The 27,988-nt window shown below is 41.8% G+C and overlaps 1 protein-coding gene across 1 annotated transcript; it reads left to right on the forward strand.

The window, feature by feature from the left end:
• tecta (tectorin alpha) lies at positions 1-27,986 on the forward strand. The gene is made up of 23 exons (XM_012919149.3): positions 1-73; positions 161-300; positions 400-687; positions 2,306-2,443; positions 2,553-2,718; positions 2,828-3,240; positions 3,363-3,933; positions 4,029-4,639; positions 6,438-7,008; positions 9,177-9,805; positions 10,398-11,055; positions 12,377-12,576; positions 12,815-13,195; positions 17,347-17,633; positions 17,938-18,218; positions 18,555-18,665; positions 18,863-19,065; positions 21,392-21,555; positions 21,645-21,893; positions 23,115-23,277; positions 23,364-23,448; positions 23,568-23,687; positions 24,715-27,986. Exons 1-23 carry the CDS (start codon positions 10-12, stop codon positions 24,816-24,818), a joined length of 6,597 nt encoding a protein of 2,198 aa, XP_012774603.2. The 5' UTR covers positions 1-9; the 3' UTR covers positions 24,819-27,986.
• The last annotated feature ends 2 nt before the right edge of the window (positions 27,987-27,988 follow it).

Raw genomic sequence — 27,988 nt, forward strand, 5'->3', positions numbered from 1 at the left:
TTTGACAGAATGGTCAGGCCAGGCTGTCCAGTCATTCTGCTCCATATCTTCAGCATCTTTGCACACACAAGAGGTATAAGACATGCAAATATTGAGCTAGCATACCATTCTCTTCCTCAACTCTTACAATTTGATGAGCTCTTGTACATTATTTTTCAAGGTAACACTCAGGATACGCTGTATCCGTATGGACCTGGCCATAGGGATCTAGAGACTCCAAAGATGGACGATGGAAGTTCTCCTGAAATTACTTTACTCATCCCCTTTATTTTCTTCAATATCCCTTACCGCTCTATCTATGTAAGCCCTGAATTCCACAGTCCTTCAATCAATATCTTTAAAGCTAACTAATGCTGGACCATGAAACTGAAATAAAAATCCTCTTCTTTCCTCTCACAGGTCAACAACAATGGTGTAATCTCCTTCAACGTGCAGGTTAGCCAATTCACACCAGAGGCTTTTCCCCTGAGTGACAGCAGGTCATTTATTGCTCCACTCTGGGCAGATGTGCACAATGGCATCCGCGGAGACGTGTACTACCGGGAGACCACCGAGCCAGAAATTCTCGAAAGGGCAACACAAGATGTCCGGAAGTATTTCAAAAACATGCCCACCTTCACTGCCACATGGGTCTTTATTTCAACATGGCACCAAGTCACTTTCTATGGAGGAAGCCAGACAACTCCGGTAAAGTTTTAACTCTGGCATAGTTTGAATTCTGGTCATTCACTTCCACCAGTATGTGGATAGGAACTGGCTGATCAAAAGGGGAAAATATGCCCCACGTGCATCTGCTTCATCTGCTGTATTTCTCATGTGTACACAGACTTTGGTACTGTATATAAATGTGTGAGCCTCAATAATTGCCACCTGGTTGCCATATATGATTCAAACACACTCATTATAAGAACTAACATGCCATTCAGACATAATGCTATACACGTGTGTTTGAGGATATTTTATGGTCCCTATGCAATTTTCTTTACCATCCCAAAGAAAATGAGGAAGATAAAATAATGTAAATACGTTAGGTTAAGGACCTGTCCAGGGTGTACCCTGCCTCTCGCCCTACGACAGCTGGGATAGGCTCCAGCGCCCCCCGCGACCCTGAAAAGGATAAGCGGAAGCGAATGGATGGATGGACGTTAGGTTAAGTGTTATTTGTAGCTATATTGTATTTTTTTGTTAGATGCATGTAGTTTACCCAGCTTAGCTTGCTATATTTTACTTTAGACTTCTCAAATCTAGCCAACATCTGTTTCTGGACAAGTAAACAGTTATTTTGCAATTTAAATGTAATTAATGTGTTTTGGGTGGTTTAGCTGCAGAGTGAATTACTAATTCGAAAGCTTACAATTCATCCCCAGCTCACCAAACATGTCTGTAGGATCCATAGCAACGGCCATGAAGTGGCAGACCACGTAAAGTTACAGAGCAGTGTCACAAACTGTGTAACAATCGCCAACGCTCTGATGACTCAGTGAATGCAGAGCTTCAAATCGCCATTAACATCAGCACAAAAACTGTTACTGGGAACTTCATTCAGTGGATGAGCAGCTCCTGTTTGTGTGTTGGTGGTCCACTACTTTAGTCCATATAGTATATGTGCAAAAGGGGCTCATGCAGTAAAACCTGCACCACTCAATAATGTTTTTAACCAGCTAAAACTGCCTTTTTCTATCACATGAATAGGTTTTTGTATAGATAACACATTAATACAAATTGAATTATGAGGCAGGAGCAAAAGTTAAACAAAACCTTTTCAGGTATATTTATTAATAGTTTATCAGTTTAACTACAAAGCAACTCACTACATTGTTCTATTTGTGTGGCAGAAAGCTATCCACGATTAACCCACCAAGTTGAAAATCTACTCGTTTTTGGCAGTTAGTGGGTATTTATTTCAGACCCGGTGTGTGCCTGTGTGTATGTGAAACAAAAAGACTGCTGTGTGTATGAATGGTTGAAAGTAGCTTGTTGTGTCAAGCTATGTTAATGGTTAGTAAGGTTAGATAAGTGCCATATGAGAGATCACTTTTTAGAGAAACACATAAGAAAATATCCAGGAAGTTTTCAACTGTTTCAGTTTGTAACAAGGTGGGCAATTCTCATCACTGTACAGAGCAACATAATTTTAAAATGACGCTAAATCAGGAACAGGTTTTTTGTATTTAAGTTTCCTGTCTATTTTGTGGGTGTTAATTACATGAAAAAAAAAAGATTTTCATCCATTATACATTTGTTTAGTGTATATTCACTTTTCTTCTTTCTTAAAATCTTTTTAATCCATTTGTTTGATTTAAAGGTGAACACGTTCCAAACTGTACTCATCTCAGATGGCGTGGCATTCTTCAGTATGTTCAACTACGGCGAAATCACATGGAGCACAGGAACAGCCAGTGGTGGAGATCCATTAACAGGATTGGGCGGTACAACAGCTCAGGTATTCTCACTGTGCCTCCTAATTTCATAAGGACAATAAGGCTTTTCGTATACAGAAATTATCCTCTGGACATTCAATCTGATATGCCTCACAACTCTGCCCTTTTTAGTCAGGTTTTAATGGTGGAGATATTGGCCATTTCTTCAACCTGCCAGGATCGCGGTCAAATGATGTAGTGAACATTGAACAAACAACTAATGTAAATATTCCTGGGCGCTGGTTCTTCCGTGTAGACACTGAGCTGATTAATCCTGCCAATGGCTGCAGCTACAATGGCAAGTCAAACATCAAACACTGATAATGTGCATGCAGGTTGACTCTTTGCAAAGAATTCTTCACTAAAATTAGTCCATGAAATGCTACTTTGTTCTACATCCTTTCCAGGCCGTTACTACAGACGGGGAGAGATCTTTTGGCTGTCTGACAGATGCTCACAGCGGTGTCGCTGCCTCGACATCGATAATGAGGTGCAGTGTCAAGAGGCTCCGTGTGGGCAGCTTGAAACCTGTGAGCAGCTGGAAGGAGCCTTTTACTGCCAGCCCACTCGCACCAGCACTTGCGTGGTATTCGGAGACCCCCACTATCACACCTTCGATGGCTTCCTCTATCACTTCCAGGGGACCTGCTCCTACCTGCTGGCTCGGCCCTGCTGGGAGGTAGCAGGGCTGCCCTTCTTCAGTGTGGAGGCCAAAAACGAGAACCGTGGAGCTGCCTCTGTTTCCTGGCTTAGAGACGTCACAGTGGAGGTGTATGGTCACCGAGTTACGCTGCCAAAAGGAAGTTTTGGAACAGTCCAGGTGAGAATCTATGGATACAGAAGATAAGCACATAGCTGCGTTCCTCCTGGATACACTGTCTAGATATTGGTTAATGATTTCTACCTGTTCCCTTACCAAAACATCCTTTTTTCTCTCTTTAGGTGGATGGCTTGGTGAAGACTTTACCAGTCCAACTCCAGCTTGGTGCTGTCAGGGTGTACCAATCTGGGGTTGCCATTGCTTTAGAAACTGATTTTGGACTCTTGGTAACTTACGATGGCCAACATTACGCATCCATCTCCCTACCCAGCTCCTACTTCAACAACACTTGTGGCCTTTGCGGCAACTATAATGATGACCCTGCCGATGATCCCGTACTACCTGATGGCACTCTGGCAGAAAGTGTAGTGGAGCTGGGAGGCAGCTGGAGGGCAGAGGACACAGACTGGAGGTGTACAGATGGATGTGCACAGAACTGCAGCATGTGTGACCCTCTTGCAGAAGCTTTCTACTTTCGGTCTGACTACTGTGGGTTAATTAACAAAACTGATGGACCATTCAGGGACTGCAGAGCTGTTGTGGATCCTACAGCCTTTGTGTACAGCTGCGTTTATGATATGTGCAGCAACAAGGATAACATCACTACTCTATGCCAGGCCATCCAGGCCTATGCACTGGCTTGTCAGGCCCTTGGTGTCACAATACGACCTTGGAGATCTCGCACCTTCTGTGGTGAGATTCAGTTTGCTTAATGCTAAATTTGACATGAAAGCACTTATCTACCATATGAAATCAGAATTAATTTCTTCTCCGTTATTGTTTCTTAGCTTGGTCTTGTCCAGACTTCAGCCAGTATCAAGTGTGCACAAGCGCCTGTCCAGCTTCCTGCTCAGACCTCACCGCTCCCTTGTACTGTGCTCATCCTTGCACTGAGGGCTGCCAGTGTGACCCAGGCTATATTCTCAGTGGCAGCCGCTGTGTACAGCGTGAAGACTGTGGCTGTGAGCATAATGGCCTTTATTACCCCCTTAATACGACTTTCTGGGTAGGTCCCAGCGGTGAAGAAGGAGAATGTACCCTCCGGTGTACCTGTGGGCCTGCTGGGGAAGTTTCTTGTTTCAATGATTCCTGTAAGGAGGGTGAGGTGTGTAAGGCAGAGGTTGGCCTGCTGGGTTGCTACCCTCGAAGAGAAGGGGTTTGCTCAGTCACCCAAAACTCAGTGACATCCTCCTTCGATGGCACCTTCCTGTCGTTCCCAGATGACAGCTCTTATTACTTACTGAAGCTGTGCGCTCCAGTGCCAGCCAACGGCTCGATGGTGGAGGTGAAGCTAGGCCGGCGGTTGGTCAACAAAGGGCCTGCTTGGAAAAGACCTGTGGTAGTTACGCTAGCTAACGTGGAGGCACAGATGGGAGGGTTGGATTTTGATACAGTCAAGGTTAGTATTTCTTCATAAAAAGTAAAAATCTTGTGGGGGTTTTTTTTTGGGATCTGGGAAAATAGCGAGTGGAGACTTCTGCACTGCCGCAAGTATATGAACAGATTCGCTTTTATTGAAACTGAAAACGCTGGAATTGTGATTTAGGTAGAGGTCTAAGCTGAAAAAACTAATTCAAACCCAAGCATAAGCAGTAGCAATAGAAATAAACAGCAAAAATAAATGCATTAATTATTTTTATCAGCCAGCAATGGTCATCCGGTAAACAAATGAACACAACCACAGTGGGACTACAAGCCAGTCAAGCCTACATCTACTATGAGTCCCATATCTGGAAAAATAGGAAGAGTAGCAACAGAAAGAGGGTCCTGGAATAAAATCTGTACCAAATCAAAAATGGGGATCACAAAGAATGCCATTTTCTTACCAGATTGGCCAGGTCCAGTGCTCCAGTTGCCAGCAGAGTGGCGGTGGAAACTGTGCTACTGTTGGCCAAAGACAAAGGAAAAAGATTTGTGGATATAATGAAGGAGGATATATATGCATGAGGTTGTTTTGACAGATTAATAGCTAGAGATGAGGTGAGATGGCAGCAGATAATCCACTACAAAGACCCCTAAAAGGAGCAGCCAAAAGAGGAAGAAGAATAAGTCGTGTTAACAAATGGGTTGTTAAAAGAGGTTGTATGTGGCTAACAGTTAAAGCTGTTTGGAAAATGAATAAGTTCTCTGAAGTGCTTGGGAAATGATTGCATTAGCAATGTAAACTGTTAGCTAACACTATGAATGAACAAATTAATTGCTAAAATGGCTATCTGCAAATTAAAAAAACAACGTACCAATATTTTAACTAAAGGAATGCTAGCTAGCTAGCTAGCTAAAATGAACTGGAAGTTGTTAGGTAAAAGAAATAGATAAAAGGCCTCCAATATCTTCTGAACGACTGAGAAAACTTTGTTTTAGCATATTATATTAATGCTTACATAAAATTGTTGAAGAATTCTTTAAATAACAGAAACAGAAAAAAGACCCTCTTACTATCTGTGCACAGAGGTTTTCTGGAAATTCTGATCCAGGGAGCTGATTGGTCACCAGACAGTGAATTCATATCTTCTGATTTTCTTTTCTCTAATCTCAAACATAATCTGCCCCCAAGCGGGTTATGTCTTCAACTTTAGTCACAAAATCTTGCTTCATAATACACATCTCTGCTGTCTGTGTTGCTCAAAAATGTTAGCTTATTAGCCTATTAAAGGTTTTCTAAACATGGAAAAATGTATCTAACTTTAGCATCTGTTGACACAATAGTTATATATTATAGCCATATTAATAAACAAGAGAGCAGCTCTCTTTCTTTGGAGGTGTAATCGTTGGACGCTATGAAACTGGAGAAATTTAATAAAGTCAAACAGCCAGAAGCAAAGAACACAACTATGTTTGCAGTCCACAATCTCTCTCCAGTCATTAGAGAGCCTCATTAAAAGAAAAAAAATGTTTGTGCTGAACAAGGCTGATGTTAAGACTTAAAAATGATCTCAGCATATCATCATTTTTGTTTGCTTTTAATCACCTGTAATAGGCTTGAGATTTGTTTGAGGCAATATGAGAGTGTGACCATAAAAGCATGTCTCAGACATTATAAGTCTGAAAACTGCCATCTGGTTTTGGCATTAATTAAACTAACTAGTTCACATAAATGCACTTTGGAACATGAACGGTTTTTTAATGAAGGCCTTCTTGAGTCCAATGAAAATGAGGCTTGGAACCAGCTGAATATATTTCACTTTTTTATTTTGCAGGTGAATGGTGAACTAGTGTTGCTCCCATACGTCCATCCAATGGAGACAATGATGATATACAGAGCGCCGGGCAATGCAACAGTGGTGGAGTCCCGCGGTCTGCTTCGTGTCCACTACACACATCAAGGATTCCTCAATATCTCCCTTTCAACCCTCTTCTACAATGTTACATGTGGTCTTTGTGGTGTTTTCAATAGCAATGCAACCGATGACCTTCGCCTACCCAATGGACGCCAGGCAGAGTCAATCGAACAGTTCACAGACGGCTGGCGCTCCATTGCTGATGATCTTACCTGCAATGGCGACTGCGACGACCTGTATCGCATGTGCACAGACTTACGTCTTTATCAGAGCCCTTGGATGTGCGGCAATATCAACGACCCCGGGAATAGTTCCTTTCTTGCGTGTCACGCAGTGGTTAACCCCTCGCCATTCTTCAGGAACTGTTTGTATAACATGTGCGTGAGGGAAGGGAACCGCTCAGCCCTGTGTTCTTCGCTGCAGGCTTACGCCACCGCCTGTCAGGATGCTCAAGTAGGACTTGCTTCATGGAGGAGCACCACCAACTGTCGTGAGTAACCGTTTTGGCTATTACATCTATATAAAAGATGGACCATTACGTCAACCATTGGCTAGTGAGGGCCTGTTGTCAGGTCTCAAACTGAGCATTTTCCCTGGCGAGCTTGTTGTTTTGAAAGGCCATGTTACAAACAGCGGGAAATGACTGTAAAATCAAGGCATCCCCTAAACTATACACTGCATCATCTTCCATTTTTAGGCTAACAGGGACCATAAACTTAGTCCAGATGACTTCATAGCAGCAGCTGAGGCCATAAACATATATAAAAGTGATTACTTAAAGCACAAATGAAGGGCACTGAACGAAATTTTTCTATAGATTTTCACACAGCTGGATTTCTTGTTGAAATCAGAGCAGTCACCTCTTGCTGGTCATTAGAAAGATCAGCAAGTTGTCGATTATCAAACTCTTCTCTGTAGATCCAAAACAGAGATGCCTACACGGACTAAATCTAATAATTAAGTAAGTAAAGTTTATTTATAAAGCCTTTTCACAGACAAGCATTCAAAAGATGTAATCAAAATAAATAAACACTGGGATGAAGCATCGTAAAATATAATCGAAAAGCAATAGCAATACAAAATCAAGTTAAGATCGCTTTTTAAAGAAGTCCACAGAGTCAGCTCATTGCAGTTGGGCTGGGAGACTGTTCCAAAGTCTTGGTGTCACAGATTGCAAGGTCTTTAATCTTTCATTAGGAAAAAACAAGAAATTCTGAGCCTGTGATCAAAGACTGTGAGCAGCAGTGTCTATAGTAAAAATTTGGTATAAATAACCTGCAGTGTGTCCAGACTATTTACCCCCAAACACATATAAATGAATTCTAAAGTCTTCTAGGACTTTGCCAAAACTCTGCAAGAAATATACATTACTAGCTAGTGGCTAAGCTATTGTTCTGTTTATCCATATTGGATAAGGAGGGGGGATCTGAAGAATATCTCAGCTGCCATAGGACATGGAGCAGGGTACACCCTGGACAGGTCACCAGTCCTTCGCAGGACTGAGAGAGAGAGACAGCTATGCACACTTACTTTGAAACCTAGGGCCAATTTACAATCACCAATTAACCCAATGTGCATGTGTTTGTGAGAGACAGCCTGAGTCCCTGGAGAGAAACCATACAGGTACTCTCCAGGGTAAATTCCACACGGAAAAGCTCCAAGCTGGATTAGAAACCAGGACCCTTTTTTGCTGTGAAACGACAGTGCTAACTACTGCACCACTGTTCCACCCCTTTGTTTGTTTAAAAAACGAATTTAAAAAGTTAAATTCATATTTTTTTAAAACAACAAAGGCTGATCATGACTTTTAAAAAGTAGAAAAAAAGAGAAAAAGGCTAAAAACCAAAAATAAACACAGTAAAAACATAGTCTTGCTGATGGGCTCTGATAACTCAGAGCCCAACAATGTATAATGTGTCTTGAAAACACATTTAACCCTCCTGTTTATTGTAAGTTATTATTGAGTTTTACCACCAGCACTGTTGAAAACTTTGTTCCAGTAGCAATAATAACAATGCGACTGGGTATTTTCATATATTTTGCATGAGAATTATAAAAGTGGATTGTCCCAAGAGGAAAAACTTCCTTATAACAGGAAGAAACCTCCAGCAGAACCAGACTCGGAGAGGGGCGGCAATCTGCCATAACTGGTTGGGGTGAGGGATGGGAGGCAGGATAAAATATACGCTGTGGAAGAGAGCCAGAGATTATTAATAACTAATGATTAAATGCAGAGTGGTGTATAAACACAAAGAGAGCGAAATGAAGTGTGTGAAGATGAAAAACACTCAGTGCATCATGGGAAGCGTCCATGAGCCGCGGTCTACTGCAGTATAACTAAGGAAGGGTTGAGGGTCACCTGATTCCGTTTTCTTTAAAAAAAATCCCAACAATAACTTAACCTAATATTTAACTATTTAATTTCATCTGTAGCAATGGTCTCTAGATTCTTTCTATCATCTCACTTGTTTGGAGCTGTTGTTTTATCTTGTCAGAAGGAAAGTAAAACTGGAACCAGTTACAGTGATTTTGTATTGTGACTGTGATACACAGTGTATTTTGTACTACACATACAGAGGATAACATAAAAACACATGTAAGATATTTGACTGAACATTGGCTTAAGTCTTGCTCTCCCTGACCTTCACTCTTCTTCAGCTCTTCCCTGTCCAGAGAACAGTCACTTTGATGAGTGCACCAGCGCCTGCCCTTTGACCTGTGCCAACTTGGACGACCCCGAAGAGCCGTGCCCCCTGCCTTGTCAGGAGGGGTGTCAGTGCGAAGACGGCTTCGCGCTGCGGGATGGCCTGTGCGTGGCGCGCAGAGATTGTGGCTGCATCTACCACAGGCGTCAGCTGGCCACCAACCAGACTTTCTGGACAGACTGGGAGTGCCAGGAGCGCTGCTACTGCAATGGCTCTGACAACACCGTATACTGTCAGCTCGCGCCGTGTCACCCTGAGGAGTACTGCCAGGAGAATGACGGCCTGTATTTCTGCCAGCCGCGCTCTGAGGCCCTGTGTGTGGCAGCTGGCTATGGACATTTTTTGCCATTTGGCGGAGTGCCGTTCGAGCTGCAGAGCTCTTGCACTCTCAGGATGGTCACCACCAGATGTGGGAGGGGGAACACGGCGCACGTACCCATCACCAGAACATTTCCTCCATTTAAACTGGCGGTTCGTAACGAGGACAGAGACACGAGCCAAGCAATTTGGGTGAGGGGTTTTGTGCTGGAAGTTTATGAGTATGAAATTGAAGCATCTCGAAGCTACAGAAACACTGTCACGGTAAGCATTAGGTTGATATATGAGAATGTCTGTGCAATGAGGTAATCTTCAACAGATTTTATTTTCTTTGCATGCCCTGTGAAGGTCGAAGTTATTGCATTTGTGAGGACATGTTATTTCTAATCAAGCCGATAGAATAACCAGGCAGAGGGTGAATTCCTCTTTGATTGGCTTAAGGTGGATCTAATTTCAATGGGCATCTTTTATCGGCCTGGATTTGGCTCAGACGAAACCTCGACCCTGAGCGACATTTGGACCAGGTTCACAAAGCGACTAAAAGATCTGAGGAGCAACATAAATGACACATCCACCCACACACTCGCTCACACACCCTTCTTTCTTTAATTTTCTCCGTTTCGCTCTCGCTCTGACAATTATACTGAGAGGAATTCACAGAAACTCTTTCAGTCAGTCTTAATAGTAGCTGTTCACCACCTGGGCTTCCCCACATACTTGGAAAATATACAAGTCAGTTAGATTAGAGACTTGAACTTCTGTTTCTAGAAGTTGCTCCTGTAGGAATGATTTTATGTTAGTTGGGATTTTATATTAAATCTTTAACCAGTTTTACATGATTTCTCTCTTCACTCAGGTGAATAAGGAGCGACTGTACCTTCCCCTGAAGCTGGGCCCAGGAAAGGTCAATATCTTCACCTTTGGCATGCACCTCATTTTGGAGACAGACTTTGGCCTGAAGGTGGCCTTTGACTGGAACACTCTCCTGCTCTTGACTTTACCCCGCGACCTCTACAACTCCACCTGTGGCCTTTGCCAGGGCGTGCCTCTGTCCCCACCCACCCTTTCCACTACCGACTGGGGCATGGCCTGGGCGGAGAGGGACACCTTCTGCCAGGTGGGCTGCGGTGACTCCTGCCCGCGCTGTGGCCTCGGAGAGAAAAGCTCCCAAAACGACACCCCTCTCATGGTGGCTGATGCCAACATGAACGCTGGGAGCGACGATGAAGCAAATGGAGTCAGCACTGGCATACGTTTCCACATCGGTGACGGGCTCTATGTGTTTGTGGAGCCCGAGGCAGTGAGGCTGTGTGGGTTACTTGTTGATCGGTCAGGCGTGTTTGCACGGTGTCACAGCAAGGTGGCGCCAGCGTTCTTTTATCAAAGCTGCCTCCAGGACACCTGCTTGGATCAGGGAGCTCAGGATACAATCTGTAACTGGCTGCAGATCTATGCCAGCACCTGTCAGACCCAAGGGGTGCATGTCACCGACTGGAGGAGCGACACACCGTGTGGTGAGGAGATGTTTTTGTAGAGTTTTTCCCATTGTGTTATCACAAGATGTATTCTCCTTCTTAAAGTCACAGGCACCGTTTTAAGTTTCAGGTTTGTGTGCACCATTACTGGAGAGAATTTATAATTAAAATTAAGGCCAGTTTAAATGAATAATATTTACACGGACGTAGCTAGAAACCAGTGCCCTATGAGCAGCACTTGGAGACAGTGGGGATAAAAAAATGACGTCTAACAGGAAGAAATCTCCAGCAGAACCAAACTCAGAGAGAGGCAGGTTCTAATGAGGAGAGAATGAAGAGAGAAAAAAAAGTAATAATAGCATATGAATGTGTGATGGCTGTAAGCTGGGAAGTAGAGGTGAAGTGCATCATGGGAGTTCCTCCAGCCAGCCTGAGTCTGAGAACCCACAGGCTATTATCCTGACTTGGCTGGTATAACCACCAGATAAAATCCAAATAAAAAAGGTAAAACTTCGTCAGCAGATAATAGTTATCTGATGCATTTCAGCGTGTACCATCCCTGTTTTGCTCCCCACATAGATTGTTTATCTGCATGCAAGGGAAGCTTGCAAAAGGACGCCAGAAAACTTGTGGCACCAAAACCTTTTTTTCTTGCCTGCAGAGATTAATTGCAGAGGAAGTAAGGAATGGTTTACACTCACCTGATCCAATCCTAACTATTAAGTTAAGTTTAAAGAGAGTTTCTGCTCCATGAATCCAGACTTGGAGCTGGTTCCAGAAGCCTGGTAGCTGAAGCATCTGCCTCTAGGAAAAATAGATTGTGTGTTGTGAAGAAGCAACAGCGTGTCATCATTAATGGCTGTTTTAATCAAAGAAAGTAGCTCATCTGAAAAATATCAGAGAGATAAGAATTATCAGAAATGCAAAATAAATCTGGTTTTATCCCACCCACCTTATGCAGGTTTAAGATAAAATCATTAAAACCACAAATTGTAATTTTTAAGTTGTGTTTGTATATTTATTCTATAAGGAAATGAGCTACATCATGATAATTAGTGCATTTAAAACTGTATTTATATGGAATAGGTTCTTATTTTGGATGTTTTCTCTAAGCAGGGATAACCAGGTTTGAAGTCCACCTCAACTTTCTTACACTCCGAAATAATAAATAGTATAATAATAAAGATAAAATATATTTCACCCAAAGGGCCAAACAGCTGCTGCACATCTGCATGAGCTCTTGACATGGCCAGCTGTTTCTTACCCCTAAACACTAAAGATTTATTAACACCACAAACATTTTTAGAGTGGAGTTAGTGTCACTGTTAGCTAATATCTTTGCCAACCTGCCTGCTCCCAGTCCAGAGCTGTCCACCTAACAGCCATTACTCCAGTTGCATGTCAGTTTGCCCGCCCCAGTGTGCACCAGCCCGCGGCCAGAGGGACTGCAGCCAGGACTGCGTGGAGGGCTGCCAGTGCGACCAGGGCTACGTGCTCAACGGCAAGAGCTGCATCCTTTCTCAGAACTGTGGCTGCTATACCGATGGCACATACTATGAGGTCAGTCTCCCACCAAGCTCTATGTGCATGAATATATTATAAATGTTTAAATGTCTGGGTTATTTTGTGCAGTAGAAATATAGAAAGTATATAGAAAAATTTAACTAGACCTTTCTGGATCTATCAGTAAGTGCAACCATTAAGCTCTTAAAGTCCAAAATAAGTTGGAAGTTGCATGTAACCTTGGTTAAAACACTATTTGCAAATATAAAATCGTAAGAGTTTTTCTTTATTTTAGCCCAAGCAGCTTTTTTGGAACGCCGACTGCACCAAACGCTGCCAGTGCATTGGACGAAACCTGATCCAGTGCAATCCAAGGCGATGCAAGGCAGAGGAGGAGTGCACCCTCCGGTACGGGGTTCGGGGCTGCTTTGCCCGCCGCTCCCAGCAGTGCGTGGCATCAGGCGGCGGAGTGTTCAGGACATTCGACGGGGCATCGCTGCGACTGCCGGCCTCGTGCTCCTTCGTCCTGTCCACAAACTGTCACAAGCTGCCCGACCTCTCTTTCCAGCTCATTGCCAACTTTGATAAATGGAGCACGCCCAACCTCACCACCATCTCGCATGTCTACCTGTATATAAATGAGGAGAATATACTCATCTCTGGCAGCACTGTCAAGGTAAGAGGCTAGGTGAAGTAAAGCAGAAGATAAGCATAAAGAGAGGCCACACACTGTGTAGCTGTCTAACTCTGTGACTTTGACACGTGCACGTTTATCCCAGGATTACTTGAATCATGTTTCTTATGGTTTCTCTTCTTAAATGTCGCAAGTTGTTTGAGTGAAACAATACTGAAGATAAGTTGTATTGGAAATGAGTATAATGGATATATTCTGCAAAGGATGTGAAATATGCCAGGTAGGAGAAAAAGAGGGAAGAGAAGATTTGTGGATGCAGTGAAGGAGGACATGCATGTTGGTGTGACAGTGGTGGATGCAAGGGATAGGTTGAGATGATCAGCTGTGCCGACTCCTTAAAGGAAGTAGCCAAAAAGAAGAAGAAAATCATTTACTTTAGTTTTTAGTAAACTTCCTCTGTAGCTTAGTGTCCTGGGTTGTTGGTTGTTGCTAGGCAGCCAGGTTCTGAGGAAAAAATAACCACTTTTTGCAACTTTGCCGTAAGAAAGCTACTTTCAGCTACTTATTCATAAGCAGTCGTCACAGATCCAAAGGGGATTTGTTTATCTCTCCAGGATCGAACTGGGGATCGTTCACTTGTTAACTGAACGAGTAAATCACTACACGATGGAGCCACTTTGCACTAACTGTTGCTATTGCACAAGTTTGTTTTACTTTTTTCCATATTTGACATTAATTTCTGTATCTTTTCTTTTTTTCATCAGTGTCGTGATCTGAGACATTGATTTTAATCTTTAAAGCATTTTATCGGCCATTACCTGTGTTTCTGAATCATTATATAACATTAAATATATAAAATCATGGGAGGCCACTTTATTCAAACTGGTGTTTCAACCAGTTAAATGTTATTTATGTTTTGTTTTTGTCTTTACTGTGGTCACATTTAGAGAGCAAACTCTCCCACCCTTTCTGTGCACCTTTGGTGCCGACCAAATCAGCACGCCTAGATTACCTTCGTTACCAAGACGACACTGTGACCAAAAAAAGAAAAATATGATTATGGGATAATTGTACATGTTGAAACACAGTCAAAGATAGTCGTAACAGGTTATTAACTTTACACAGAAATATGCAGCCAACAACTTGGCCACATTATGGGGTGGCTGTAGCTCAGGCGGTAGAGCAGGTCAAGGTTGGTGGTTCGATTCCTGGCTTTCCTCTAGCATGCCAAATATCCTTGGGCAAGATACTAACCCCATGTTGTGTATGAATGTTACATAGGCAGTTCTTGTGTGATTGGGTGAATGAATTAGTTGTATAAAGCACTTTAAGTGCTCAGAGTAGAAAAGCGCTATATAAGAACCAGTCCATTTACCATTAGAGACCATAAAGTGACTAAAACCATCACACTATGAAATGGACACTCTATATACCGAGGTTTTTTTTTTGCTTTTCATTTTCACCACAGTTTCTTCCTCTTTTAATCCTGCTTTAATAGAAAAATTGCCTCCATCAGGAGATTTCTCCTTTTTGTTTATGTGATCGAGTTACTGTGTGCTGGCCATATGGCTGCGGTCAAAGACGCTTTAATCAACCTCAACAAACAGATCGGATTCAAGTCTCTCTTTCTTTCCCAAATACTTGAAAAAGTTCCTGCAGCCCAATTTACCAATTACCTTGGCACTAATAGCCTATTATATCTCCTCCAGCTCTGGACTTAGGCCATGTCAGTCAGCTGTAAGTGCAGTCACAGAGGTAGCTAATGACTGATTGCTTTAAACTGCAGCTCCCACTGAGTCTTAATCCTGCCTGATCTGAGTGCGCCATCATTAACATTCATTAATTTTATTGACTGCCTTAAGAAGCATGTTGGCGTTAGTTCTAATGCCCTGAAGAGGCTCAGATTGTCACAATCTTTGCTCCGGACTGTCTCTGTTCTTTTTTGTTTTATCCTAACAGCCAATCTTTGTATAAGAATGAAATCAGCTTATACCAATGACAGCCCAATTTTGTTTCCCACTCATAGGTGATCATGTTTAAGCTTCAATGTCAGTAACATGGCAATGTATTTATGTTAATATAACTACAAAAACATGGGGAATGTACATCTTTGATTGTCTTGCAGAGTTTTTAAAATGCTGCCACATGGTGTTACCACTACTCATGCTATTATATACTCATTTTCACACATGCAGCCCTAAACTACAGGAAAGTTTTCTTAAACTACCTGGGCTGTAACTTTTAACTTCTTACTCAGATATTCTATCTTAAGGTTTGCAAGCCCCATACTAAAAAAACAAAACAAAACATGCTTAACATGAGCTGTTAGTTGTAAAGCTAATATTATATACATGATTTAGAAATGATCAAAAAATGCATTACATGCATTTGGCTTCTTAGAGATGCTGTCTTTAGGACATAATGGATATCAGTTAGTGCTGACAATACATTTTACCCAGCATTACCCCTCCTAAATCCCCAAATGTAAGCAGAAAAAGGACATCTAAGTAGGAGTGCCTCCTGGATTTAAAATGGTTTAGTTTGAGGTGCTCTGTAGTTCAACAATCCTTCAATATGTTGAATTTTTAACTGTATAAACAGAAATATTTCAGTCTTTACTATCACATTTTAGATGAGCTAGTTCAGAAATAACAAGGAGTTTGAACTTTTTGTAGTCTAAGTGACCACAAACATGGGTGACTGCTTTGCTTTAATCTTCCAACCCACTTTGTATCAAATGGAAGAGTTGTCCCTTTATTTCTGTCCTTTCAAAATAAATTGATAAAAATATGTACCAGAGAGGCAACAAGAAGACAACCCCGAGAAAGGAAATGGTTTCACAGGCGTTGGTCACAGACCACAGCTTTCTGCTTATCCTTCCTGATCTTTTCTCTAGTTTTGCTTTTAGCTGGTGTCCTTTTTCCCTGCTGGTAGCATGAGATGACACGTGTTTCGCATTTAGGTTGTGCGCCGCTGCAAGAAAGTTGTTGTTGTGTCTCCAAACATGATCTCGAGGGTGTGGAGGAGATACCAGGAGATGGGTTGTTACACAAGCTAGACAAGGCCACAGGTGTACATCCACCCAGAAGCAGGGCTGGCATTTGCTCCGTTGTGCAATGAGGAGCGTGACAGTGGAAGTATCTAACAAAATGACCTCCAGCATGTTTCTGGCACTTGTTCCATGAGGGTGGCCTGACACACTCTAGTGGCAACTTTGCTAATGGAAGTTACAAATATAACTATAGTTCTGTGAATTCACAGATAACTGCCAATGGCAGGAAACTACGTAGATGGGTCTCCTCATGATCTGCGCAGGTCCGGAAATAAAATCGCGTGCATGATGTGTACACTACTGAAGCGTGTGTACTATAAATACTACGTGGTAGCTTACATCTGGTCTCTGGGAATCTTCTCACACTGAGACGTTTTTAGCCGCCAGCAGGTCTGACAGTCATCCTGGAATTCAGAGAATCATAGTTACCTTTGTAACTTCTGTTCTGATTCATTCCCCCCTGTCTGCCAGTGGGAGTAAACAATGCAGATGACTTGTACCAGTACTGTCACAAGGAACAACTTCCTGGTCAGCCAGCAGCAGAACAGCTGAAGCTAATGTGGGCTCTGAGGCCACATTAAGCTAGTAGAACCTAGCAAATGTGAAAGACGCTGCCCGGGATGCCACTGTTCACCAAGTAAAACACCACTCATTGACACCCAGTGTGGCCACACCGCTGATACAGTGGCAACTAACACCAGAATGGACCAGTGTATTTGCTGCTATCTGCACCTGTTTTACTGAGTTCCTCCTGTTCTTCCCATTATAACATATAGAGAGCTGCTCTAATCATCTGTATGGATGCCTTCCATACTGCACTGGAACCATGAAATTATTCACTAAAATTGACAACAAATGTATTAAATAGTGAAACAATTAAATGTGTCATTAAATATATACAATAGGAATTAAATCATTTTTTAAAAAGTTTAAATGAAATAAATTAAATGTATGTATTTCGTTAATTAGCTAATTCCAATTTAAATTCATTAACACATTTAATTAATTATTTAATGATGTATTTATTTAACGCATTTTAGCACTCGAGGCCCTCCGTAGCCTTAATGCTGGTTACTTAAATAAAAATTTCTTGTGTCCCGAGTCAAAAATCTACATGTGTCTGCCTCTCCTGTCCTCACAGGTTAATGGCACACCAGTATCCGTACCATTTGTAACAGGGCTGATGACACGCCTGTCCACATCTGAGGGCTTCATTGTCATCGACACACCCCAGGACATCCAGGTTCGCTACAACCACTTTAACACCCTGAGCATCACAATGGGCCAGCGGCTCCAGAACAAGGTGTGCGGCCTTTGTGGGAATTTCAATGGGGACCCCAATGATGACTACATCACCTCAAGGGGCAAGCCGGCTGTCAGCGCCCTGGAGCTGGCACAGAGCTGGAAGACCAACGGCATGCAGAACAGGTAGATGAGGCTCACAGATGGGGAGGAATTTACGGTCCATATAACCAGTTCTTGTAAAAACCTTTGGCTGTTATCCTCAAAATATAAAAGGAAAAGTTAAGGTTACCTAATCCATAAGCCATGCGTCTGCAAGCATGTGCATGTCTTAAACCCTGGATATTAACTGGCTGTTGCTAAAACATATCACTTGTGCAAATCATTTATACAGATAATAGCAAACGGAGCAATTCTAACAGGGCTTTTGCTCCTTCTTTGCTCGCGTCCTAATACCTTTGACAGTTGGATTTTGGTCTTTCTCCTCTAGTTGTGATGAGACCCAGTACGTGGCTTTGGCTCAGTCCTGTGACAACTCGGCCATCCTGGCTCTACAGAGTGAAGATGCCTGTCAGAAGCTCACCCAGCTCAAAGGCTTCTTCCAGCCATGCCACGGCCTGCTGGATCCCCGTCCTTTCTACCAGTCCTGCTACCTGGATGGCTGCTACAATCATCGCAAGGCTCAGGTCTGTGGATCACTAGCCGCCTATGCAGAAGCCTGCCGGTCCATGGGCACCCTCACGACCAAGTGGATCACCCAAGAGAACTGCTGTAAGGGCACCGTGAACTTCTCTCAGACTCAATGCCCACTGTGGAAATAAACACAACTTTGCACTTTACACAAATATAAACCAGCGCTAATGCTGAATTTACCAGACGTACTAAAAGTGAAAGTATTGGGTCTCATATATTATTGATTCACACATTATGAGCTTAGTTTGCTAAGATTTCCAGATTGCTTTCCATCAAGACCACTGTGTTACTACGATGAGACGTGAAATGTAAATTTGTTTGACTGCTTTGTCAGTATTAGATACGTGCATGTTCTTAAAAACTTTGTGCCTTCATCTGTGTGACAGTTAACATTGTGTGTGGACCTGTCTTTAGCAGAATGGATCTATGACCCCTGTGCAGGAGAGATCTGCACAAACTTCACCTGTGAGCTGGAGAATGGAGGCGATCTGTGTGGCTGTCCGGAGTTACCCACCAACTCTGAAGGTGAGTGCTTCATCCAGCTGCAATCACTCAGTTTTAAATATCTGACACTCTCCGTGTTACTTGATTAGCCATACATTTTAAAAGCTATTAAAAAATACTTTTTTATTTAATCATGGCTATGGTGAAATACATGGCTAACGTGAAATACATGTTTTTGCAACATGCAAAAACATGTATTTCATGTCGATGTTTGTTAGGCGAGGATGACATCATCCAAGCGGAGGTGACCTGTAAGCATGCTCAGATGGAGGTTTCCATCTCCAAGTGTAAGCTCTTCCAGCTGGGCTTTGAACGGGAAGATGTCCGGATCAACGACGAGCACTGCGCTGGCATTGAGGGAGAGGACTTCATCTCCTTCCACATTAACAACACTAAGGGACACTGCGGTTCCATTGTACAGGTCAGTTTGCAATCGTCTGTGTTCCAGCGTGTTCGTCATCACTTTCGAAATGTGATAAAGCTCCCCGCATCTCAGTTTGGATCCTTTTAGACACTACAATGTAGTCGTCAACACGATCTACCAGGGGTCTCAAACTCCAGTCCTCGAGGGCCGGTGTCCTGAAACTTTTCCATGTTCCAAGACACTATAGAACTTGACTGCATGCTGAGGTGGCAATTCAGCCATTTGATTCATGTTACAGCAGCTCATGAGTGAATGAACATGGTGCAATAAAAGTACTTTAAGAAGTAAATTTTTCCAAACACTTACATTTACTGTATTTTCCGGACTATAAGGCGCACTTAAAATCCTTTAATTTTCTCAAAAATCAACAGTGCGCCTTATGTATGAATTCTGGTTGTGCTTACTGATCTCGAACCGATTTTATGTGGTATATGGCGCTCAAAAATCTGTTAAAAAATGTTTTAGTAGACTTTGACTTTGGTAAGCTACGAAGCCGCACCGCTTGATGGATTGTCGGAGCATTGCGGCTACCGTAGTCAGGAGCCTCACGAGTAATCTGGGTCCTAAACTCCGTCGACTTAAGGTCCCAAAGTCAAAGGGCCGGGATAGCTCAGTAGGTAGAGTGGTGGCCCCATGATCGGAAGGTCGGGGGTTCGACTCCACTGAATGGCTACCCTGAGGTACCCCTGAGCAAGGTACCGTCCCTACACACTGCTCCCCGGGCGCTGCACTGGCTGCCCACTGCTTCACTGGGTGAATGGGTTAAATGCAGAGGAACTATTTCCCTATGGGGACTAACACGCACACTTTTTTAAACGAACACTGCGACATCACTGAGAGTTAAAAACTGTCTAAATTCTTTCATCTGTAATAAAATGATCAGCATTGCTGCTTTACCAGGTTTAACAATTAAGCTTAACATCCAGGCATCCATGAAAACAGAATTTATTAAATTTAACAGAGTTAGAAGTTAGCAGGAAGTTAGCAGGAAGTTAGCTCGCTAGTTTCCACCTAAACATAATATAGCATGTTCTGACTGAGAGATTTCTGAAAAAAAATTCAAACTTACAGCTCCGCTATCACTTCCAACATAAATGAAGACAGAAAACTAAACAGCAGTGACGTTTGTAGGGTTGCTACATGGTGGCTAGCGACACAGCTATGTTAGCATAATATAAACACAGTGAAGCTAGAGGATGAATGCTAACTTTTTCCACTCAATAAAAGTTAACAGGAGAGTTCCCGATGGTTAGCAACAAATGCAATCACATGGCAGGATGCTGTAAACAGACCAAACTTCAGTCAGGAGAACAACTGAGATAATCCATCCACAATACGAGGTTAGTCATTAATGTACTGCAACAATGCGGGAATAGAGCAGCTGCAAGAGAATTCAGCTATAGTGAATCAATGGTACGGAAGTGGAGGCAAGAAGAAGAATGAGTTGAGTAAAGTTTGATTATCTGACTGTTTTGTTTCACTTAATGCACCTTATAATCCGGTGCGTCTTATGGTCAGAAAAATACGGTACTTAAATTTAGTTGATTAGGGTTAGGGGTTGACATTTCAGCATGCAGTTAAGTTCTATATTCTTGCTAATGACCTACTAATTTTATTCAGGTGTGTTGCACCAGGGTCACATGGAAAAGTTTCGGGACACTGGCCCTCGAGGACTGGAGTTTGAGACCCCTGGTCTACACTATCTTGGAAGCAACATTTACAGCATTTTAACTGAAACTGCCACAACACGTGCCAATGAATAATTTTGTCACTGCTAGCTGGCTGGCTAGGTGGCACTGGCACAGACAACCTACCCCCTTCCTACTGGCTGAAAATTGTTTGGTAGACCCGCCCCTTCGATTGTCTACCCCTGCTCATCAGTGTAAAAGATCTTATGCACTCCAAATTTGATATCCACTTGTGGGAAGATTGGCAACTCATGAATGTGTTCCTCATGTGAATAATATTTTTCACTTTAAAGTGATCAACAGAGTCTTATAACTTCCTCAGATTGATGTTGCTTCTTTATATTTATTGCTGATGTCAAATTTTCTGCTTTTATAGACGTGCGTTAGCAGCTCCTGGCTCTTAAATCCTCATAATTCTGGCTAATTCTGGCTAATGTTTTTGGTGAATAAATTATTATTTAATAATTTTATTATTATTATTATTACTAAATGATTAGTTTTTATGATGTCTTCTGTCTGTACGATGTTTTACATTTTTTTGTATGGGTGAAATCAAAAGCAGCAGCTAGGATAATTTGTTCCTTTAATGTAGAAATTTGAAATTATGAGTCACCTACGCTTTATTTCTCTTACAGTCCAACGGCACACACATCATGTATAAAAACACTGTGTGGATAGAAAGTGTGAACAACACTGGGAACATCATCACCAGAGACAAGACCATCAACGTGGAGTTTTCCTGCGCCTATGAGCTGGACCTGAAGATCTCACTGGAGACTGTCCTCAAACCCATGCTCAGGTCAGGCAGCAGAACACAAATATGCACCGACAAGTGTGACACAACGGCTCAACGCTTGGATAGTCATTTCTTTTTCCTTTTTTCTCCAGCGTCATTAACCTCACCCTACCGACCCAGGAAGGAAACTTCATTACCAAGATGGCTCTGTATAAAAACTCCTCGTACCGCCATCCATACAGAGAGGGGGAGGTGGTGCTCAGCACTCGAGACATCCTGTACGTAGGCGTTTTTGTGGAAGGAGCGGATGAAAACCAGCTCATCCTTATAGTGAATATGTGCTGGGCCACGCCGTCGCGCTACAGCAGTGATCGACTCCGCTACATCATCATTGAGAGAGGGTGAGGTTTATTTAGTCCTGGACCAAAAATGCTCAAAAGAGAGGTGGGAAAAAAAAGATTTTATTTTATGTTTTAAACTCAACCATTTTTTTTGACCTTCTTTTTCTCTTAATGTAATCCAAGATGAAGTTGAGGTGTGATCAGTGTAAAGTATGTAGCTCTTTATGAAGCCTATGGGTTCACTACAGTCTGCTGCTTTAAGATGACCTTTATAGTCTGATCCACACATTTTGAGAAAAAGAACATGAAGTAATAAATACAGTCACTGTGCATGCCCTTTGCACGCCCTCACTGTGCCGGCAGTGTCTCTGGGTACTTCCTCAACAGGCCACGCCACGGCATGTTAGTTAAATTGTTTTTTCTAAATTTACGTGAGGTAGATAATGTGCTTGAGGTGTTTAGAATAAAGCACTATGGATGTCACGGCCCAACGGTTTTGCATTATTTTTCGATTCCTTCTTTATTGTTGTAACTTTTGGGTTCCTGTTTAATCTATTACTGTTTTATTATTGTAGTAGTAAGTGTTGTTTCTAGTGATATTATTATAATTATTATTATACGATTGTAAAGTCTTTGATCCCTACTTTTACTATATAGTAATTCTAGTCCATAGTCCTTCTGTCCGCGTCTTCTAAACTCGGTGATTAGTATTTGTCTTTTGTTCACGTCCTGCTTCATTTTGAAGCCTGAGTATCTGTTTATGCCCTGCATTACTTTTACTTCCTTCCCCTCTTTTTTGTATTAATAACTTTGTCTTTCTGTGTTCCCCTTGAATTAGTTCATCCAGGTTTAGCATGTCCTCTAAACCCTCCCTGCGTCAGTTACGGTTGTTGTTCCTTTCCTGCTTTAGTTTTGCATCTTTCCTGTATGACTTTTCACCTGTTTCCAAGGAACACTACTTCCATGACTATTTATACACACTCAAGAGTTATCTCCTTAGTCATGTATGTGTATAAATAGTCCTGCCCTCTACTTTGTCTTAATTGTGTCATCTATCTGGTCATGCGGGTACTTCTTAGTTATACACGCATGCTCGGGTCTTTGTCATGCCTTTTGTGCTTTGCATTTGTGATCAGTGTTTGGACTCCCTTTTAAGACTTTGTTTAGTTTGGATGTTGACATTATCCATATTAAAAGCTCACCTTTTGTTGACCGTTCTGCCTCCCAAGTCCCACAACCACCTTCTTGACTACAGCACATTTAATATCTTGCTTATTCTAGGTGCCCAAACATTAAGGACAATACCATTGGCATGGCAGAGAATGGCGTATCACTCACCTGCCGCTTTCACGTCACCGTCTTCAAGTTCATCGGGGATTACGATGAAGTCCACCTGCACTGTGACGTTTCTCTGTGCGACTCAGAGACGAACGCCTGCAAAGTGGTGAGTAAATCAAGAAGAGCAATAAAAATCAGAAAGCGTCCTGCTGTGTGTTTGGGTGTTGATGTATCAATGAACTGTGTGTGCAGAACTGTCCACATAAGAGAAGAATGTACTCAGAGGACAGTGACCATAAAGAGCACATACTGTCTGTTGGACCCATAAGAAGAAGAGGTGAGCATAGTTTTAGATAGAAAATAGCTTATTGGGTAAAATACACGCTTTAGAGTTTATTGTTTAAGTAATCTATGGAAAAACAAAAAGCCGTAGGTTAGCTTCTGATGTGTTTTCAGAGTCTGACTGGTGTGAGGAGAACAATGGAGGCTGTGAGCAAATCTGCACCAGTAAGGCCGCTGGGCCCATCTGCAGCTGTGTGACTGGGATGCTGCAAAGAGATGGGAAGAGCTGCCGGGGTAAGGACAAAAATACCTAATTTTAAGGTTTTTTTCCCACCTTATTGAATCATAGCATGACCTAAACCGCGGCAATATCAGCCCCAGAAAAACAGAAACTACACACGAGGGTCACCAAGCAGGTTTTGCATGTTTCTCAATAGTTTACAGTTTCCATCATGTTTCACACAATTGGAGTGATTGAAGCAAAGCTAATAAAGTTTAAGTGTTGTAGATACAGCCACTACACACTTTATTAAGTAAACCTTGTAAGTACCAGATTGGACCCCTTATGCCTTCAGAACTGCTTTTATCCATGATGTCAATCTCCACCACAATGTGCTCTACTGGACTGAGATCCGGCGAATGTGGAGGCCCTTTGAATACAGAGAACTCACGTGCCGTGTCCCTTTATAACCACAGTGCCCGTGGTCAAAAAGGAACGGCATGGTCAGCAGCAAACGGTGCCAAGAATATGTCCCTTCTTCTCTGAATTCTGGCATCATCAAGGTTTTTCCAGCTAGAGAAATGCCACTCACTGGAAATTGTATCTTTTTCAGACTGTTTCTCTGTAAACTCTAGAACTGCTTGTGTGGGAAAATCCCAGCTTATCAGCAGTCTCTGAATAATCAGACCAGTCTGGCACCGACAACCACACCCCATTCAGTCACTTCAGTCACCTTTCTTCCCCATTCTGATGCTCAGTTTAAACTTCAGCAGGTTGTTTGATTCATGTCTGCATGACTAAATATAATGAGTTCCTGCCGTGTGATTAAATAATTAGACATTTGCATTAATAAGCAGTTGAACGTTGCAACTAAAAAAGTGGGCAAGTTTCTGTGCATTAAATCATAAAATTTAGGGCGTTCAACTTAATTATTAGTTAATTGATTGGTTCATATGAATTCCATATATTTATAACTCTTGTAGCTTTTGCATGCTGCACACAAACTAAACTGGTAATTTGTAAAAACCAGTAGCATTAAGACAGTATTTCCACCACATGCACATTTCACAAATGTTGTCATACTCCCTTCTTTTTTTCCAGCCGTGAGCTCAAGCAGTAACATCACACCTGCGATTCCTCTGCTGAGCGTCAGCGCTGCGATCTCCGTGCTCCTGGCTCACCTTCACACTCTTCTCCTCTCCTAACGCTCTGTGAGCTAAGAGAAGGCAATAAATGACAAAGATCAAACACACAAAAAGACTTGAATATGCACAAAGTATCATCATTGATTAGCCAGTAGAGCAGCTGTGTTTCAGCCAGAAAGTCAAGACAGAATATACTGTACACCGACTAATTTTTGTCTCCACATTTCATTGATAAAAGGTAAGTCAGTTTTCTAGATACATGGACAGTCAGTCAGTTTCACTGCTTTGTTGTGTTTTTCTTCATCCCCATCTGCTCCCTCATTTACATTTATCAGGACTCCCACTGTTTATCACTCACCTAAAGCCACTATGTGTAGATGTTTTCATGTGATTATAACATATTTTTACAAATTTCTTTATAGGAAATTAACATATTATGCATGCTACCACCAGATGGTGCCAAAGAAAGTAATTTTCCAATCCTAGACATACAAACTTGAAGGTACAACAGCTAAAATCACACAGTGATGTTTATGGAAAGACAATGGCTAAATTAAAAAGAAACAGTAATATAACTGATTAGTTAAAGAGGCATAATTGTAAATCATCAGGGAATGTGAAATGTGATCCCACCTGTTTGTATTTATACCTGATATTATTCTACAGTCACACTAAGGAAAGCAGTGGCTGGAGATCACGACTGTGTGCAATGAACTTGCGATTTTTTTTTTGCCATTGAAATTGTTGCTTCAAAGACAGGATCGGGTCTATGACCACTTAGTCAGATGCCATCTTTAAAATGACCTTAGTGTAACAATAAGACGACGTCAGTCTGCTATCGTTCAATTGAATGCACTCAAACTGGCAACTGCATTCAGTCTGTTTGTGATAATATAGTGATTATGAATCAATCTGCTGCAAATCGCATTCAAATCAAACTTATATTAATCAGAAATTCCCACTAACTACACTCCTCCATAAATGGTGACGTAGCTGCTGCTTATAACCAGAATACAACTAGTTGATTACAGCGTGCTAGCAATTTGTCTGTGTTTGCAAACTTTTACCAATCTGTCTGAGGGCGATCGGTTGCTTGGAGACAGGTTGCCTCCCACCAGGCAATGTTTGCAACTACCTTGCAATAGAAAATTAACTATATGTTTGCACTAAGTAGTTGCAAGTAAAACGTAAAAAAAGCAACAAAACACAGCAGTAATCAGGCAACCATCAGTTTTGACTGTTTTTACTCTAGTGTGAGCTATTCATAAATCCCATTCTGTCCAAACTGTGATCAGATCTTAATGAGTAGGTGGGATGCAACAACTAGAAACCCTCATGATTGTGATTTAATTGATTTACAGAGCCATCAAAATGTAAACATCAAACTATTTTATTATTAATTTATGAATAAATTACATTTAAATAACTGTAAATTTCCTGTTTCTCAGTGGAGAGGTTTATTAAAGTTACCTTTTATATTTTAAACTGATAATCAGATGAAACAAAAAAGTAAAATAGAAACTTTTAATTTGAAATTTTTTTTAATTAAATTACATTTTAAAACCAAGCAGTTAATAGTTATTGTGCTGACTTGACGTCATTCAGGGGTCACAAGGTCACATATTCATGACATTTGGATCGAAATGGGAAAGAAGCTTGTTTATAAGTACCATAAACTATAAATAAAAGATGGGCATGGCAAAGTCCAGTCTTTGAAACCTTGAACTGAGGATTTGCCGCCTTGGTGTGGTGAGACTGGGTGTGAGGACTGAAGGGTGGAGCTGACCGAAAAACCAAAGTGCTTTATGTTCGTGGGCTCGCTGATCCCATGTTGGGCCTGACCTAAAGCATACCCTGGTCTGAAAACCATCCAGAAACAGTAGCCCCTTCCTGACGCTTAAGCTTAAACTCCCTGGGCTTCACTTTTATACTCAGCCTGAGGTTGGCGCTACTCTGCTACTCATGTGATTGTGTACTTTCATTTAGTATTTTGAGAGTCTCCCCAAAAGTATGATGCTGTTTTATGGACTTTACGGCTCAGGTGTGACTTTTTGATGAGAAGCTTAAGAGAGGAAGAAGAGCTGAGGTTACTGTATGTAACATTTAAACATGCTGTTTCTTTAAAAAATGGCAAAACTGTACAGATTTCATTAAGAAACTGGCAACTGAGCATCTGCAGATCTGTGTCAGAGTGCAAACCTTTACCCAGAAACGAGCGAACAAACTTTATCTTATATAATTGCTTCCTAACTGTGCGGTTTATTGCTCTAAACCAATAAAACCTACAGCAGGTTATGGCTGAAAAGGAGGTTAGGGATTATCTAAGAAGAAAACTGTGTGAAAGGGTGATGCATTGTGAAGTGAAGTATTTATGTGTGAAGTATCTGTTTAAAATGTTAATCAGCCACAACATTAAAACCACCCGCCTGATGTTGTGCACAGATCTGACTCGCTGCACCTCAGGGGGCGCCCTCTAGTGCCTGGCAATGGGACTTTGACTCCTTTGGCGTCTGTATGCTTTCGAGTGGGGCTACCATGGATTAGAACCGCAGTCTGTCCTAAACCTTAAAAAGTTGCTTTGTTGCCTAAATTTAACCAAACTGCAATTGACAGTTAATTTTTTCTTAAAGAAACCCAAAGTTTCCCATCAAAAAATTGCATTTTAACTAGTTGATCAATATTTTTCACTTCACCTGCGTGAGTGGTTTTGATGATGTTGCTTTACTGGTGTAATTTTTTACCTTTTTATGTTAGTACCCAGGATGAGGGGGACAGGGGATGATAGCTGTGCCATTAAAAACCCAATTTTCGTGTCATTTCTGAACTAATTAGTTTCGGTCTTCTCGTGCTTTTCAGTGTACTTTCTAACACTCATTGCATGAATTCAGTTTGAGGAGTGGAGCAGGTGTCGGATAGTTTATCTGCAGCTCACAGTCAGCTGCTTTTAAAGGTTTAAATGTCAATAAACGTCAACCACACATCTTACAGATCCTTCAAAGTTCTTCCAAACGCTGACACTTTGGTGCAGTTACACAAAATAAAAAGCAAACAGAGTAGTTGTTGCCTTTTGTGTACAAATGTACAGTCCTGGTCAGTTTGGTGGTTTGTGTCATCGCTGACCTTTTTAAATAATCGGTATCTTTTTTGTGTGTGTTGTTTAAAACTAAGTGACTAAAGAGGTGTTTTATTCTTTGAGAGCAGCACCACCCTGCTATAAATAAATGAAGACG

The sequence above is a fragment of the Maylandia zebra genome, linkage group LG10 (assembly GCF_041146795.1).
Source record: "Maylandia zebra isolate NMK-2024a linkage group LG10, Mzebra_GT3a, whole genome shotgun sequence".
In the NCBI taxonomy this organism is placed as follows: Eukaryota; Metazoa; Chordata; class Actinopteri; order Cichliformes; family Cichlidae; genus Maylandia; species Maylandia zebra.